This window comes from Rhagoletis pomonella, unplaced genomic scaffold, assembly GCF_013731165.1.
Source record: "Rhagoletis pomonella isolate Grant_MI unplaced genomic scaffold, Rhpom_1.0 Rhpom_scaffold_00013, whole genome shotgun sequence".
NCBI classification, from domain to species: domain Eukaryota; kingdom Metazoa; phylum Arthropoda; class Insecta; order Diptera; family Tephritidae; genus Rhagoletis; species Rhagoletis pomonella.
This window is the reverse complement of record NW_023458567.1, coordinates 2609223-2625059: the sequence shown is the minus strand read 5'-3', so window position 1 is coordinate 2625059 and position 15837 is coordinate 2609223. Positions and strand designations below refer to the sequence as shown.

Below are 15837 nucleotides of genomic sequence, written 5' to 3'. Positions count from 1 at the left end.
TAATTTGCTGCATACAAACATTGTTGTCGTAAAACATAAATATAAACAGATTAAAATGGCTAAATTATAAACATTAATAAATGAAAAAAAAAAATTATAGTGAAATTAAAATTACATTGGTTAACGCAAATCAATTACAAACTAAACGCAAGGACTGCTATGAAGGGAATTAAAACAAAATATAATAATTACGTATAAGTAAAATAATATTTAAAAACACAAGTCAATTAAAACTATGGTTTACAAACTGCATTTACTGCTATTTTGTGGTTTGTTGGATTAGTTTAAAAAAAAATTATATTACGAAATCATACAAAACAAACTGAAAACCCATGAAAATAGTAATTATTGTTATTTTTTTCCTTTACCCATTTCTTTTTTTTTCTTTGTTCTTGTTAAGGTACGCATATAATAGCAATAACTACAAAACATAAAACATTAATATAAAAGAGTTTGTTTCATAATATAAAAATTAAAATTAAAATCTTATAATTAATTGAAATTAAGAAAAATAATAATTATATGTAATATAAAACGCACACACATTTCAAAAATGCAATTTGAAATACATGGAAACAAACTAAAAAAAAAAAAACTGTAAACACTAAACTAACTGCCTGCCGTAACTTTAGTTACTTTTTTGTATTAAAATTTGGTGCTGCGCTTTTGTACGTCTATTTGCATATCGTTCGAGTTTTTAACATTTTCCTTATCTTTCCTGTGTCATTTTCATTCTTTTTTCAGCCTTTTTTGAGTGCCTCTGTGCCAAAAAAAGCGCCTGACATCGCTCGAAAATTTGCTCTTTATTTCTCTGTTTTTTTTTTCTTTTTGGCTTATTGCTCTTTCTAAACATTTTTCTTGTTGGTGCCGCCTTTAATTTCTTTTTCTAACACCTCTCTTCTCTCTTGTATGGTGTGATTGCAACATGGTTTTCCTTTAATTTTGGTCTATTTTCCTGTTTAAGTTCTATTAAGATTCATTTTTATTTCTCCAATTTCTTGCCGATTTTTGCCCTTCTCTTCGTCTGTACTCCCCTGTCCATCTATTTGCATGTGCTCGCTTTATTTCAATTGTAGCTGCTGCATTTCATTAAAAAATTCATTTATTTTTCGTGCCAAAAAAAAGAAAGCAAAGTACTTTATCAATCAAATTTGCTTCTTGCACTCGGATCTTTTCTTACTTTGCTATACTTTCGCTTTCATTTTCAACTACTCTTTTGTAAGTATGCATAATAATTTAAAATATTAATGCTTAAAATAAGTATGTACTACATTTTAAAATTAGTTTTATCATAAAATATATGCAAAAAATTTATACTTTCTTCTGAGATACACATTTTCGCGTAGACACTATTGCACAGAATTTCTCCTCGCTTTTGTAGCAAAACAAAAATATTTCGAATACATTTTTAATGCCTCATTTTTTGTTGCTTTGTGTGCAGTTTGAACTTAAAAGTGTAGATAAATTGATAAGCGGAGAAAAGAACCTATAAAAATTAGTTTTCCAAACTCTTCAGATCTTTTTATTTTTTATAACTGAAGTTTTTCCGAAAATTTTAGTAAGCGTTTTAGCACTGAAAATATGTATAAAAAATTGGTTATTTCACGAAAGTAGCTAAAGAAAAGCACAATAGTGAGAGTTGTTTTAATATAACAAGCGAACTTCGGAAGTTTTAGACTTCGTATTTTGAACATAGAATTTTTTTCGGTAAAAATACCATAAATATTCGAAGTTCGAAAATTTTCGAACTGAACTTTGTGCAAACGCATATTGAAAGAAAATCATCTGCCACTTTTAAAAACAAAATCAACAGATTGATAAAAAAGTTTAAAAGCAATCACACTTTTGCTATACCGTCGGAACGAATCCAGGCAATTTGAAGGACATTTCGAAAAATCAGCCTAATTATGAGTTGCTGATTAAAAGATTTTCAAGTTTTTTTCTAAATCTTTTTAAATACATCAGCAAAGCGTTCGAAACTCCTAAAATTTCAGCATTTCAAAGTTTGAAAACTGTCGAAATTCGAAAACATATTTTTTTTAAACTTAAGAATTTTGAAAATCGTCTAACTTCCATGATTTAGAAATTTTTGTTCAAAATATTTTAATATATTTTTTTTTAACTTCGCCGTAGCACATCTCTCACGGCCATATGAAGTGGAAATATCGTCGAAATTTCTAAAGAATGCGCAAAATTGAGACGACTTTTTATAAACCAAATTAGCACATATGTACTTATGTAACATAAGTATAGGAAATATTATTCTTTTTGAAAATTTTCATATTAAATTTGTCACTGAACCGTACACACGTATTTTTTTCACCGCCTTTCTTAGCATAAACATAATAATTGCATTGCATAATGAACGGTGGCAGACAACATACTGTGATTGTTATTTTAGTGTTATTTTTATCCTTGCTTTCGCCGTTGTTGTGTTTTCTTTCGAATAATGTATGTAGTATGTACATATGTATGTGTTTAGTAGTTTTTATAGCTGCAGAAATTGTATCGTATTTTTATGCAATTAAAATTGTTCCTTGCCATGCTTTCATAGCTGCGACGAAACATGCGTCAGTCACACTTAATCATTTAATTGCTATTATTTTTTTTTGCGTCAATTAAACATCATATGCCGCTGCTGCTTAACTTCATTAGCAAATATTTAATTTTTTTAATTCGCTTTTACTACACTTCCTTCTTCTCTCCTACTTTTTTGCTTTATGCATTTTTTTATTTTGCATTTTTGACTAGAATTCTTGTTTGTTTCATGCGTTTTGTGTATACTTGTGTTTTTGTTTACCACCTATTTCTCTACTACAACTACGTCCATCTTAAGTGTAATTTTATTTTTAATTTAACTTAATTACTTTTATTTGTTCTCATGCGTTTCCTCGCTTAGCGCTCGGCTCACTTTTTGCATTTTTTTCTTCGTTTGTTCATGTTTCACTGTCTCACTTTGAAGAAAGAATACTAAGAATAATAATAATAATATGTATAACAATGCATGTGGCAATAAGCTGCGGCCACATGTTGTTTAGCATCCATAAAATGTACTAATTTAAAAATAATGTAAACTAGAATAATAAATATGTAAATTGATTACTTTTTTCTGGGGCTTTGTAACTTCTTCTCCTATTACCGCGCAACTTAATAGAAAAACGGGGTATTCACTCTGTTGGTCGCATTTCCTATTGGACAGTTGAGCTTTCTTATACTATGTATGCCGAAAAAGAATTACAAGCATTGGCACGCCTTTATGCAGGCACAATGCCCAATCCCGGACACATTGAATACCCCTATTGCGCTAGTTTTCGGCTGCTTTGTTCCTTCTCGAATTGAAAATTAAAATCTAAAACTAAAATCACTTAACAACTACCAAATTAATGCTTAAATAAACACATACACCAAAGTATGTGTTTGCATGTTTTTGTAAATATGTTGACGTGTAGATAATGTGCTTGTGTATTAAAAAAAAAAAAAAATGTTTATGCGAATATAAATTAGGTGCACATATGTATATGTACTCGTGTTTGCAATAGTATCATTATTTGCCTTTTTCCTATTTCATTGCGCAATTGTCCTTAGCTTTGTGTATAGAAATTGAAAGCAAAATTGATTTACTTTTAACAACGCTAAAGAAATAAAATAAGTATTTATGTATAATATGTATGTAAATATGCAATAAATATGAATTTTTATATATTTATATACATATATATATATATACGTATATATGTATATTTCCCTTAATCAAATACATATGTGTATATTGTATGCAAGTATGTGTATAAATTTATGTGTACAACATATTGTAGCTGGGGAAACAAACGCGCACGTATCAACATTTTACATGTATGCATTTTTTATATATATGTATGTATGTACTAGGTATGTGTGTATAAAATTAAATTGTCAAACTGGGTGTTACTCACGTAAAAGTTCAATACGCGGGTCAATAATTTTCTTTAAAAATTAAACATTAAAAACAACAACAACAACAAACTTAAGAGTAGTAGCTGAGGTGAGAAATCGAACTGAACCCAAAACCAAAACTGTAAACTGCACCCTATTGGAAATATATGTAGCGGAGTGCTTGTAAGCCGCAGCGCAGGCGTTTAGAAAATTAAAATTGTTCTTAAAAATTGATGCTAAATTATTTTAAGCTTTAAACGCTCTAATAGCTGATTAAAAAAAAAAAAAGCGCGCAAAATTTGTCTATACGCAACAACAAGACGAAATGAAATGGAAACAGAGAAATCAACACAAGATAACAATGTATTGCACACACAACCAACGAAAAATACTATCGAACAACGAGGTATGCACGAGAAATCAAAAACCCAGGAAAGGTATGCTAACAATAATTAAAAAAAATTGTAAATGATGTTCACTAAAAAATTAAGAACCCATTCCATGTCGTCTCTGTTGCTTTTGTAACTAAACTAAACGGAAATTTTTGATAAATGTAGCAAAAATATGCAATTTTTGTTGAAAATTTACAAATATGTATGTACGTGTGTTTGTTCAAATGTATGTTTTTAGGAAAACACAAATAAAATGCAATCACATAATAGTAATTATTGTATTCGTAGACTTTTTGTGCTTTAAATTACAATTTTGTCGCAGGACATTTTTAATTTTCAAAAATAAAAACAATCGCCTTATGGCGCAGCGATGGCGAAAAAGTAGCGCTTGTGATAGACAGTTCCAAAGAAGTTTACTTTAACGCGATTTGGTTGATTTCAGCGCATAGAAACTTTTAAATTTCAAAATACACCGCCGCTTCCCTTCCCATTTTTATTTTTAGCGCAGTCATCACAACTTTAACGCAATTCAGCGCTTTAAGATTTTTGAAATTTCAAATGCTCTTTCTTTTCGCACTTTTAACGCATTATAAACGTGAAAATTGTGTAGTTGTCAATAAAATCGACCATAGACTTGCCATACGAGCTTTTCGTTACTTTTTGCCTCTATAATGTGCGTATCCCTGGTACTTTCGTTCATATGCATGCATAAAGTGTATGTATGTAAAATACTGTATTATTTTGAGTTATTTCCGAATTTTATGTAATTTTTGCAGGCATTTTATGCTTAAGTTCATATTGAAGTGGATGTGTGCACGTGGAATTATAGTAGCTTGCTCGATACTGACTTTTTACGTTTTTTTTTTTTGCATACAAATTTTGTTTGCAAAACTGACGCAAATTTTAGCTTTCTTATTGCTATATTAAATATTTTATAATGCAAATGCGCACGCATGCTTTGCTCTAATTTTCTATTTAATTTTCTTTATTAACTTATTTAAAAGTTTTTCTTTTAAAAATTTACTTTTTGCTATTTAATACTGTAGCAGCCTCCTTTACGTTGCCTTTACACTATGTTCTCTAATGTTTTTTTCTTTCTTTTAATTATTTATATTTTATGTTAATTGCTGGTTTGCTTTTGATAGTCTATTTAAATATTTGAAAATTAGTACCGGTTTATGTTTTGAAATTATTTTATATTTTATTCTCGCGCTTTCATCGGTCCGAAGCTCACCAAACTTATCTTTACTTCGTTTTTTTTTTAAGCTTAATATTTATGTTTGCCATTTATTGGGTTATTTATAGCAAGAAAAAACGTTTTCAAACGCTTAAGTTAATTTTATTTATATTTCTTTTTATTGCTCCTGCGTACGCGCCCATGCAGTGAGCTTTCTCTCCTCTAGCTTTGAAGCACCTGCCTACTTTATTGCATTTTAAATTTTTTTTTTATCGATTTTGCTCTTTTTACTTGGTATTCGTGTAAAATTGTCAACTTTGGAAATCGCAAATTTAAATTTATTGAGAAATACCCATATTGCTGCCGGGAGGCCGTTTTTTTTTTGTTTTACGCTTTTTACGACGTTTCGGAAGATTCACGTTTACTTGATTTTTTTTTTTTTAGTTTTTGATGCCTATGCATAGTATTATATTCATATATTTTTTCTGCCTAATTGGCGCTCATTGAGCATATCGATTTTCTTATACTGTTATTTAGTAGTAGTTTCATTACATTTTTTTTATTTTTAGATTGCTCAGTTTGAGCCAATTTTAGCAGCAATTACAAATCTCAGTGTGATTCAAAAAATCATGTGTTGATTTCTTTGTGTAATTTCGATTTTTTATAAGTTTTTTGAAGCTTAGTTATTGCATAAGCGGTCCATGCGCTTACTCGTACGATTATAGAAGGGATATTGGCGAACAGACGCAGAAATACATTTTTGGAGTTGAATGAACAATTTTTAATTTCCACTTTGCTTTTTTGCATCCAAGTCTCCAAACTTTTGCATATTTTTTACATTTTTTCCTCAATTCTTTTAAACAATTGTTTGATTCTTACAAAACAACGTATTTTACAAAATGCCAAAATCTCAGCGTATTTTCCAAAGGTGGCGACAATAGGAAAACCAATTTCGCGTTCCGAACTACAAAAACTTTATTAATTTTGCATTGAATTTGTTAGAAATACTAGCTAGCAACTAAATTATATTTTTTATTGCTAAAATTCGACAACTTATTTGCCGCTGGCAACTCGTACAAGCGCAATCAGGAACACAATGTACATATGGCGCACACACGCATTTAAGAGATGCAGCTGTGGGCGAAATTAAAAATAGCAAAAAATTTTTGTAATAATTTTTAATTGTTGTTAGCCATTTCCTTTCTATGCAGCACAATTAAGCTGAATTCTGGCAGCACTTGTGCTAATAACGAGTAAAATTACTAAATTTCGCCAAAAATATACAGGAAATATGGTTATGGTATATTTTCATTTAGGTATGTATGTATGTGTAGCAACCTTTTGCCCTGAATTTTCTGAAGGTTCGCACGCGAGCAGGTTCACCAGCGATCATTGTGAAAAAACGAGGGATGTGTGATTTGAAGTGGTTTGTGGTTGCTACAAATACATCGCTCGGGCGTGTGGGCAGATTGCCGCCTGCTGTCACGCTCATCGGGTGGTTGCTAGCCGGCATTTGGCGCGCCATTTTATTATTTGGCGCATACATTTTTTTCTTTATCTTTTTGCTCGTTCATTTTATTTGCGTGGGGGTGGCAAAACGTTAACACAGAACAAATGTAATCGCTTTGGTTTTCCTATTCTATGTCTGCTTCAGCATGCTGTCTTTCTAGTTGCTCTTTAAGCTACAAAACTTTTGTAATTTCTTCTTCGTTCTTTTCTTGCACCTTGACTACTCAGTTTGTTTTGTTGCTTAACTTAACTAACTTCTGCCTTGGACACAGTTGTGTAGCAACAAATTAAATAAATTAATTTCACTTTCGCAAATTGTTAATTGATTTAATTTGTCACTATGTGCTGCTAGCTAACATTTCTTGAACGGTATTCCTTTTCGATTTTTCTTAAGTTTTAAGATCTCTTTAATACAAAATATGGAAAATACGCGGTTGGCGCGCACGTGGTACTTCGCATGTGGCAATGAGAGCGCATTGCGTGTTGGGGTACGCACCCACCCTGTCCATTACAACGCGCTCCCGCCACATACGCACACACAAACAACAGTTTCGAAACAAACTAGTACCAACAAAGCCAACACGCGCATTTCCACCAACTTGCCTGCAGTGACGGACGCTACAGCTTTCTCCGACGCTTTTTTTTTCTTTTTGTTCCTGCAACTGCTGTTGTATGTATTTCCGCTACGTTGTTGTTGGTTGTTGTTTTGTGAATGCATGTATCTGTTCTGCTTGCTGTTGTTGTCATTGTTGTTTACTACTACTACTATTACTTTGCTGTTTGTTTCTGTTTGCTGCTACTACTGAAGTTATCTGGTTCTGGAAAAGTTGATACCTTCTTACTTTGATTTGTTGGTCTTGAAGCTGACTTGCAGCACCCGATTGCCCAATGTGTAGCCGTTGAGTGCACGAATGGCCATTGCCGCTTCATCGTAGTTGGTCATCGACACAAATCCGTAGCCTTTGCACTGGTTCGTAGTTTGATCCTTGACGATCTTCACCGATTGCACTGCGCCGAATGGCCCGAATAGCTGCCAGAGGGACGCTTCTTCCGTTTCGGGTGCCAAATTATAAATGAAAATGGGGTAAGCGCCGCCCGGACCACTGGCCAGTGCGCTTGCAGCGGCCGCTGTCGCACCCAAACCATTGGGCAGCATTACGTCCAACATATCGCCGGCCATGGGTGAGAAGCGGGCCAAGCCCTTATTGACCGGCGTATGCATAGCGCCGCCGATGCGCCGCACCAGCTGTGGATTGAGGAATGCAGGCAGCTGTGGTTGCATGATCTTGCTGGTGCTACCGGGTGTGTTCGAGAACTTGACCACAATGGGGTCGGTGCATCCGGTTGGTGTGGTGCCGTTCAATGCAATGATGGCGCGTGTCGCTTCTTCACGTTTATCGAAGCGTATGAAACCTACGCCTTTGGTTTGGGTATCGTTGCCAGCATTTTGCAGTATGCGCGATGTAATAATTGCGCCGAATGGTGCAAAAATTGCTTCCAACTCGGGCTGTGACATATTCTTGGGTAATCCGGACACATACAAATTGGCTCCTTTGATGGCATCCGACGAGGGGCGTGCAAACGATACTTTAATAGTTTTATTTTGCAAGCGCAACCCATTCAATACATTCACTGCCTGTTCGGCATCTTGTGGGCGTACATAGTTAACGAAGCCATAGCCCAAACTTTGTCCCTTACTCGGTCCTTGCGGATTCAATGGATCCATGAAGGCCTGCGATTTGTCTCGTATCAATTTGACAGACTCTATCTCGCCTACACTGGAGAATAACGAACGTATCTCATCTTCGGTCATTGTTTGTGGCAAATAGTTGACAATGAGATTGGTGCGTGTCTCGTTAGAGCCATTGCTTCCATTCTGTTGATTATTCGAATTGCCATTGGTGTTTTGCTGCTGCAATTGCTGGGTGACGGCTGCAGCGGCGGCGGCGACGGCTTGTTGTGTTTGCTGTTGCTGCACCTGTAAAATGGCCTGCTGCACCTGCTGCTGCTGTTGCAGTTGTGCGGCAGCTGCAGCAGCGGCAGCAGTCTGCGCAGGCGATGCATTCGAAGCAGCGAGGGCGGCTGCGGCAGCGGCCGGATTGGCAGCGGTCTGGGCCATTAGCTGGGCCTGCGCGTCAACGGCGCTTGCAGCACCGGCATTTGCCATCATAAAATCCACTAAGTTGCGTATGGACAGGTGCGCAATGGGGCAAGTGCAATCGAATGAAGTGAAGATGTTTAGTGAGCGGGAATGTTGCGGGCATAAAGTAGATGATAGAAGCAGGAAGAAAAAAGAAGTAAATTAGTGATGCTAAATTATTAGATTTATTTTTATTTACATATGTATTTAAAACTATGCATGGAAATAAAAATGACTTAATTTATCAAAAATGAAATTGGTTTTAAATGCTTTTTCCAAGCGACTTCCTTAAACAATTGTGTCCAGTTACAAAGCATTTAAAATTTTATTTATTTTTTACGGACTTGGTTGTTATTTTAATGAGAATAAGATAGATTTGGAAAAATATATATCGCACACGTTCGTATTAATTCAAATTTTCATGTTTCATGAAAACGCAAAAAACTATTTCTACGCACATTCTAATCATATCAGCAAGAAATACTTGACAAATAAAAGCTGACAGAGCATTTTTAGTGCATCATTTCATAAATTACAAATTTTGAAATACATCTCTTTTGAACAACGTGTGCGATATGTACAATGCAAATTCAATTCCATTATATTATGGCATTTGTCACAAATTGAACGATGATCCAAGTCTTAACTTCAAACTAAATCACAGAGAATTTGCGAATTTTATCTGGGATGTGCCATCAAACTCATTGCAACAGATTTTTTTTTATCCAACGAGTGTAAGAATGATGCGTTATCCGGTATACGAAGTCGCTGTGCTAAAATCTTAAAATTAGAATGATGAAAATTTAACAACCAACTCTACCATAGCTGTGCATTTGGAAAGTGGCTAGTTTATTTTCTGGAATGTAAAGTTTCCCCTTCGGTCTGATATTTTCTAATGTCTCATTATTGTAAAAGTATGTACAGACTACAAACATGTACACATATCGGTGTTTGGGGTATAAAACCGCGTATCAATTATTAGATTGCAAAGCACTGCTACATACTCATTTTCAGTTTTATTTTACATTAGCACTAAATTTGGTAGAATTTTGTAAATTAATAAATTTTTACTTATTTTATTTTATTTTTTTTTTTAATTTAGTTAAAGCAGCAACAAAAACTATATAAATAACAGTTTCAAACTTTGTAAAAAATTTAGAAATAATTATCAAAATTTCAAATTTAAAAAAAGCTTTGCAGGAAAATTTTGGGTATGCAGTTTAATAGCCCATTTAATTTTATTCTAATAATATGCAAGTTTAAAGTAGCTAGGGCTTACCATTGATTTTTTTTTAAGTTTGAAATTTTGATGGAATTTTTAAGAACTTTCTAAATTTTTTAAAAATTTTGCAACTTTCATTTATAAAGTTTTTTTTTGCGTTTTGAACTATATTAAAAAATATATACATATATATTAAACAATTTTACAAAACAACAATAGCAGCAATAACTTCTACCTATAAAAATTGTTGTTTGATTTGTTTTTTTTTACAAAATTATAACAAGAATTCTTCTAAATTATAGTTTGAATATTTTATTTATATAATTTTTGTTGGGGTTTTTATTATGTACATATGTATGTATGTACACTTGCTTTCAACTAATTAGAAACGAAATTCAAAATTATATTGTTTGCAAATTATATATATATATTTTTTTTTAATAATTTTAATTTAAAATATAATTAGATCTGTAACAGAAACCACAATAATAAAAGTTTCAAAGCTTGCAAACAAATTAAACAAACTTCAAAAAATTGTCATCAAAATTTCCAAATTTTTAATCAGAATATTTAGAAAATTTTCGAGTAAGTCTCAAGTCGTTAAGAATTAACGTTGATTTTTTAAAATTGTTTTTGTGGAGGGTGTCGCGCATTTTCTTCCATATAACACATGATCAAAATTTTTTTTGGATGAACACCCTCCACAAAAAAAAAATTTTAACGACTTGAGAATGGCACTTTCGTTGACTACAATAGAATGGGCTACAGAACTACATATCCGAAAATTTTCTAAATATTGTGATTAAAAATTGGGAAATTTTGATGACAATTTTTTGAAGTTTGATTAAAATTTTTTTGCAAGATTTGAAACTTTAATTATTGTGATTTCTGTTACAGATTGAATTATATTTTAAATGAAAATTATCAAAAATAAAAAAATAAACATAATTTGCAAACAATATCATTTTGAATTAAGTTTCTAATTATTTCAACGCAGGTGTATAAAAAAAAATTAAGTCTTTACACTATTCTACCAAACTAAAAAAAAAATTGGTGGTAAGGTTTCCCTAGTCACGAATGTACACATATAGTGGTGGAAAAATGAATAGGAACACGACCTTTTAACAAATTTTTCCTATTTTTCGTTTGTTCATTTCATATTTATTATTTTTTTCTTTTATAAAAGTTCTGCAAAATTGCATCTAAATTTTCAACTTTTTAATCGGATTTTTAAGAATTTTTTGCGTATGCAGTTTTATAGCCCATTAAAGGGTAAGCTAAAAAAATCGCGTTGATTTTTGATAATTTTTATTCTGAATGTATTATGCACTTTTTTCATACAAAAATTTAGCGAACATACTTTGTATGGAAGAAAATTCGTAATTTAATGGGCTATAAAACTGCATACTCAAAAAAATCTAAAAAATCTGATTAAAAAGTTGAGATACATATGAATTCATACGGTTTTTGTTAGATGGTGAGCTATAATTTTATAAAAGCGAAAGAAAAGTAGGCAAAATTTGAAAAAAATGTCGTGTCCCTATTTATTTTTCCACCATTGTATATGTGCCGTTCAGTTAAAGTAGCTAAGTGACTTTAAAAGGGTTTGAGTTTGAATTAAAAAATAATCTATTGGCCTCGAAAATGTTTATAATTTTTTGTTTTTATGGGTATTATTTCCAAACACCTAATGGAATAAAATTGCCATACCAATACCACTTTCCCGCCCCCTCAACATGAGTACCGATCAAAAACTACCCGGCTAATGTACAAATGCGATGACATCGCTTGAAAAACGAGCAACAAAATTTTAACCCTAGAAACTTGGTTTTAGCAGAGCTAGTATGTAGTACTTGGGTGGGGACCTTACTGCCGTCGCAGAGTAATGTACACAATCAACGGCGTCAGAGCAAAATACACATCGACAGACATATGCACACCACCCTCCTTTTACTAACGACTATAGCTGGCTGTTTTTGCATTTATGTATTTCTATTTTGTGTTGATGCGCCGACGCATGAAAGAATGAAATAAAGCTACATACAAAGAGAATAGAAAAGTGCGCACTCTTACGCCAAACAAACACATGAATATACATATGTAATGCGGAAGCGACAACGTAAACAGCGACGCATCATTGCGTTTTATACAAAAGCAAGTCGCGTTGCATTTGCTTTTTTTTGTTGTAAATAGTACTTACTTGTGTTGGCGTGTGGTTTTCTCGTTGCGGCTAGAATTTTGATGCCTTTTTTATACTACTGCGCTGTTGCGTAAATTTGTGCTTTCGCTTTAAAGCTGCGCTGATTTGCCGGCGGCGGCTGCGTAAGTTACGTCAACGTCGACTGCTTGAAATCCCAATTAGTTGGCAACGCTAAAGTAAGCGTTTTGTCGAATCTGCTGGATTTGCCAATCGATTAATCGATTTTCTTATATTGCATGTACTTTAGTTTGCCGCTTTGCTTTGCCTTTATTCTCGTATAAATTTTCCGCTTTCAGACGATTGCGCGGTAGATACACTTTTCCTGGATGATTTTTCTCGTTTGTGTTAATTTGCTTGCATGCTGCTTACGAATTCTGCACGTATTTGCTGTAAAATTAATTGAAGTTGGTGTAGAGAAAATTTTTGTGCAAAACAATATGACACAATACATGTGCATATGTGCATAAGTATGTAGCAGCCCCCCGAATGATATTGGGGAAATCGCTAAATTGCATATACATATATATTTTTGACAAAAAAGTGTAGTTTAGTCTTTTCACAGTTCTAGTTTTAGCGTGAATACAAAAAAAAACCACTGCATACATACACAAACGCTCACACTTGCACGTATGTAGTCCTATGACGCTATTGCCGTCACTTTTCTGTATCTATGAGATACTTTTCTTTTGTAGTTCATATTTGCAATGGATAATTATAAATATGTATCTTTTCGCTTTCCTCAATACCTCACTAGGTTTTTGCTGCGATTAATTTGGACTTTTTGTACGTGCTGTTAGATAAATATCCAAACAAAATATTTATGTACAAATCTAGATTTAATATTTTCTGCTAGACCACCGACTATTACGCTTATTAACGCCCGACAATTCACTACTATTGCTTCTCTTGCTTTGCTGCACTAGCTCTAGCTACAAATGCCTGTGGGAGGACGATCTTTCCCTTCCTGTTCCCGCTCCGTATGAACAAAAGGAAAATTCTTTTTCTGCGCTAGCTGCGCAATCGCGAGCTTGACTCTTCCAATCGATATATTCACATATGCTTGCTGCTTCGTAGCTACATTCGTGCGGCTCTTTCGTCTATTGGACGCTTGGTCTGGGTTGCTACAGCTGCACCCTTTTTCTTTGCACGCTCAGGTCCGTCTTGAATTTCCTTCAATTTTTCCATACTAGCAACGCAACATGGAGTTTAATGAACTTTGCACACACGCGTTTAGTTTAATTACAAACTTTTTAGATATGTATGCAATTACCGTGCAAGTGGGCACATGTACTTATTAGTTTTCAGTCGATTTTATCCAAACACAAAAAATTCATTGAATTTTCACTTTACCTCTTTATAGCTTTTCCGTAAAATTTTCTCTGCCCAACACACAAAATATGTATACGAATACTGGCGTAATTAGTTGCCGTCGTGTCGTGTAACTAACGAATACTTAATAGTTTTTTTTATTTTACTTTTTATTCTGCTACTTCGCTCCACTAAGCGATTAAATTTGTTTTATAATTTGCTAAATTTTTTTTTCTAGTTTTTTATACATATATATGTATGTATTAAGTTAATGCTGTTGGTTTTTTTGTGATTCTGTTTGCACGATAAAGACAACTTAACCCGACAATTGATGTGTTTCCGGCGAGCGTACGATTCCAAGTGAAGAACAAATTTCACAGATGCGAGAACCGCAGCTACGAATTCACAAACGAATTTCGAGCAGAAAGACGCCGCAGCGCGCGTCAGCGTCCACGTTTGGCAGCGCAGTCGACTTCGTTGGCGCAGTTTGTCATTGCCGGACGCTACTTTGCGTTGCCGGATTTTTCTACGACTTCTTTTAATATTGTGTTTGGTATTTCTTTGCATTGGGTAATATTTGTGTTGTTGTTTGTGTCGTAATGCAAAACAGCCCGTGGTTCACGTTTTCTGGTATATAAAACTATTAGATATACACATCTATATATATATATATATGTACATACTTTGTCGATCATGTTGTTGTTGTTGGAGTTTTACCTTTATTCATTGTATTGTTTATGGCGTTTAAAATGGCCGACGCTTTGAAATACGCAAGCAACCGTATCTGGAAATAGTACATTCATATATACAAACTTTATATGTATCTACGTATGTATATAGTGCTGGATTAGTACACAATTGTCATTAAATTGCACATTCTTTTGTGCGTGTATGTATGTACATACATATATGTACATATAATTGCATAGACGCAAACAATGTACTTGCAAACACACATGCATCTACAAATAAGTACATGCATACGAACACCTAGCGTCAAAACGATACAGTCATCCGATTAGACCATTAATTTTTTTTTCAAATTTCCTTAATTTTTTTTTTACAAAACCCTATAAACCCAATTTCAAACTAAGTACAAAAATTAGAAAAAATCAACAAATTTTCAACATGCGCTTATTAGTATGTAGCTACCCCGCAAACATATTCTGAGCGATCAGAATATATGAGTCCGAAAGGAGTCCTAGATGGGTTTGTGACTCTTATATGAGTCTTTCACCTTGTGCCAATACAAAAACAATTAAGATTCTCGGTTAAAAATTATAAAAATTTTAAACAAATATGTAGCACAACCCCGATGACTGCATAATTTTGTCACGGGGTGTATGGATGTACATATGTATGTACCTATGCAAGTGTTCTTCAGTATGCATGTGTTTTTGTATGTATTTACATGTGATATTTATAAATGTGTACAGTGTTCTTTCCGGTGTCTTTCAACTTCCGCTGGATTCGTAGGTATAAATATACATATATACATATATGTATGCCCGTGTGCGTGGGCATTTGTATGTAAACTTCTCCACCTTCATTTGCGGAGCTCATGAACAGATTACTCGTTGTTGTTTACTTCGCCGTCGACTCCTGCGCTGGCGGAACTGTTAACAGCGGTTACCGTCGTTGCGGCAGGTATGTTAATGCACTAAATATGTATGTACATATGTACATGCATGTAAAAATACATATTGTACGTAATTGAAGTAAATTCACAACGAAACAAGGGAGTGCAATCTTCCGCCCTACTTCACGCACAGCGAAATTCGAGTGAAAGAAGAACAGGAAGGAGAGGTCGTCAACCGCTTTATAGGACCGAAAGCAAGGATTCCGAACCACAGCGCTGGTTGCTGCCGCATATCCCTTTTGGGCGGCGATTCAGCCCAAACGATCAGATACTGTATTTGCAACGAGTAATAAGGTGCGACAGCACATAATGCAGGGCTGCAGGGTGGTCGATTGTTT

The 15837-nt window shown here is 33.7% G+C and overlaps 2 protein-coding genes across 3 annotated transcripts in view; one reads left to right on the top strand and one right to left on the bottom strand.

Annotated features, from left to right (window-relative positions):
- The window catches only part of LOC118748479 (arginase, hepatic), a 41939-nt gene that overhangs the window by 13616 nt on the left and 12486 nt on the right, over positions 1–15837 (top strand). The window lies entirely within an intron of this gene.
- On the bottom strand, positions 4927–14206 carry LOC118748478 (protein elav). 2 transcript variants are annotated; one of them, XM_036482942.1, is made up of 3 exons: positions 13903–14206; positions 12553–12939; positions 4927–9168 (listed from the first exon to the last, which is right to left on the bottom strand). In XM_036482942.1, coding segments are annotated over exons 2-3 (1341 nt in total). In that variant the 5' UTR covers positions 12554–12939; positions 13903–14206; the 3' UTR covers positions 4927–7828. The 2 variants fall into 2 exon arrangements, with proteins under 2 accessions (XP_036338835.1, XP_036338836.1); XM_036482943.1 differs by lacking the exon at positions 13903–14206 and adding an exon at positions 13299–13864.